The following is a 2595-nucleotide window of genomic DNA, read 5'->3' as shown; positions in this document are numbered from 1 at the left end:
GGCAGCGGCGGCTCCTGGGCGGCGGCGGCGGCGGCGCCCGGGCCCCCGGTCTGCGGCCCACCCGAAAGCCCAGCCACGGGGCAGCAGGAGCCCGGGAGCACCACGGGCAGGGACATGGACGGACCGTGAAGAGTGCGGCCGGCGGTGGCGGGGAGGGGACGCTGAGCGGAGCCGAAGGCGCCGCACACTGGGCACCGCGGGCGGGCTCCGAGGCCGAGGGGGAGGGAAGGAAATGCGCACGGCCCAACCGCTTGCTGCCGCTGCCGCCGCCGCCGCTGCCCTGGCTCCAGCCGGCCGCACCCACCTGCCGCCTGGCGGGTCCGCCTCCCGCTGGCCCCGGGCGCAACCTCACTCTCACCCACGCGCACCCAGTGCTCGCGCTGCGCTGGGGCAAGTGCGCCACAGCCTCGGGGTCCCCGCCAAATCTGCGCCGGCTTCCTGGGGTCCTGGCAGGGTGCCCTGCCCCAAATATTTAAATAAGTCCCTCGAGCTGGGAGGCACCACACGGCCAGGACGCGTCAGCGCCGGCCACCGACAGCCTCAGCGTCTGTCCCCACCCGCCGAGCTGGGGCTAGAGAAGAGCGAGGAAAGCGCCGTGGACCCTCGGGCCCCTTTACAGTCCAGCCACTAAAGAGGCCCCGGCGCGCTTTAATGAGAAGGGAGCCCGCCCTTAAACTTTTGCCCCCACAAGGAGGGGGATGGCTGGAGGAGGGGCTTTGGGGCGACTCGATGGGAAGAGGCGTAAGCCAAGGACTTCGGGAAGGACGACGCCGAGCGCAGTTACCGCTCGCAGGGCGCAGGACCTGCCTACCCTGCATCGGCGCGAGAGTGCTTTCCTGGCATCTCGGTAGGAGCGGGAATGAAAGGACTGGGTTACCTTGGAAGCATCTAGCATCTGTAAAGAAAGTACCCGGGGCAGACCGGAGCGCATGGCAAGGATTACGCTCTATCCTCCTCTTATTGACTCATGAGCTGTATCAGGCATCTATTAGGCATCACCTGGTAGAACACGGAACCCCCAAACTTCCGAGGAAATATCCTAATAAAATCCTAAACTATTTTGGTAATATATGAAAAATCTTGAGAGAGAAAAAAAAAGGTGATTCCTCTTTGCAAAATGAATTCCCTTAGTAATATGCTTTTCACCTTGGAATAATTCTAATGCGTAGAAAGTTTCGTGCCTAAAATGATTATAATAGACTTTTTTTCCTGATAAGAACCGCAGCAGTGTTCTTGGCAGTTAGTCAGTTCCAGTATTAGAAAGCTTATCTTATCGTAAGGTATTTAACATCCTCCCACCCAATAAACCAAGAAAAGTGTGTGTCAGTTTTTATACTCTGTTTGTGGAAGCTGTATTTATATTGGTCGTTACACTTTAATCCACAATGTGATATACTGTCAATGTGCCCAAGTTTACATATACACTTCTTAAATTATTAAAGCACATGTCATTAATGGTGCCTAGGACTTCCTTTACAGACTGCTCCCATGAATAAATTCAAATTCTAGAGGAAAAGGAAGATGTCTTTCAAAATAAGGGTTTAAAGTCTGTTGATTCATTTTAAAAATGCCATACAGTATATGCTCTTAAATTGCTGCTGATGTTAAATGAAAAGCTTCTTTGGGCCGAGGTTATACTCTATTTTATATACAAGCTTAACAGTATTTAATTTTTAACCATGTATTACACCATGCAATATAGTAAGTCTGACTGAGTGTTAAGAAATTCTCTCCGCTAAACAAATCTATTTCATTGGCCAGTTCTTGACATCTGAAACTTACTATTAAAAATGTATTATTTGTGTCTAAGAATGTTGCTGTTAGAAGTCAGGATATCCTCTGGTCCTTGGGGAGGGACATGATTATGACTGGAAAGAGGGTTTCAAGGGGTGCTGGTGACTATTTCTTTCTTGATGTGGGTACCAATTACATGAGTAAGTTCATTTTGTGAAAATTCATGGAGTTACAGTTATGATTTGTGTGCGTCTCTGTGTATATTTTATACTTAAATACTGTAAAGTATTTCCAAATACTTTATTCTTAAAATTTTTAAACCCTTTTTCCCCATGCAGAAACAGATGATAGCAGAAGTAATTGAAATTCATAGATGATTTTATCATCTTAAAGGCTTTACTCATAAGGTAACTAAAACTTTTCCAAAGCTACTATTTAAGAGTTGTCATACAGTCATTTGTTGTTGTTGTTGTTGTTGTTGTTATTGGCCACATTTAAAACTGAGTTTCTTTTTCTGGTTATAAACGCAAATCCATATAACACTATCCCAACCTTTAAAATTATGCCAATAAAAAATCTCAAGTATTTGGGCTTGGTATTTTTGTAAACCAAGCTTGATTCTTTGCATCTCCCAAACCCTGCTTACCTTAAGCCTTTAGTTAGATCTGAGCAACCTGTATGTAACTAAGCTCTTATAGGATAATTCAGAGCCATTGATTTCCATTTGTCTTAATAAATTTTTTTAAAAAGTGATGACTTTTGAAAACAGTCTGGCAATTTCTCAAGAGGTCAAGTATAGTGTTTATTGTTATTTGACCCACTAATTCCACTCCTAGGTATATACCCAAAAGAAATGAACAT

The 2595-nt window shown here is 46.6% G+C and overlaps 1 protein-coding gene across 1 annotated transcript in view; it reads right to left on the bottom strand.

Moving 5' to 3' along the window:
* The window catches only part of ENTREP1 (endosomal transmembrane epsin interactor 1), a 68973-nt gene extending 68328 nt beyond the window's left edge, over positions 1-645 (bottom strand). Inside the window, exon 1 of the mRNA XM_017873054.1 lies at positions 1-645. Within this exon, the coding sequence (XP_017728543.1) occupies positions 1-116 (116 nt within the window). The 5' untranslated portion in view covers positions 117-645.
* Positions 646-2595: the final 1950 nt, after the last annotated feature.

This window comes from Rhinopithecus bieti, unplaced genomic scaffold (assembly GCF_001698545.2).
Source record: "Rhinopithecus bieti isolate Rb0 unplaced genomic scaffold, ASM169854v2 scaffold_7648, whole genome shotgun sequence".
Classification (NCBI taxonomy): domain Eukaryota; kingdom Metazoa; phylum Chordata; class Mammalia; order Primates; family Cercopithecidae; genus Rhinopithecus; species Rhinopithecus bieti.
Note: the sequence above shows the minus strand (reverse complement) of the source record. Positions and strands in the feature narration are given on the sequence as shown.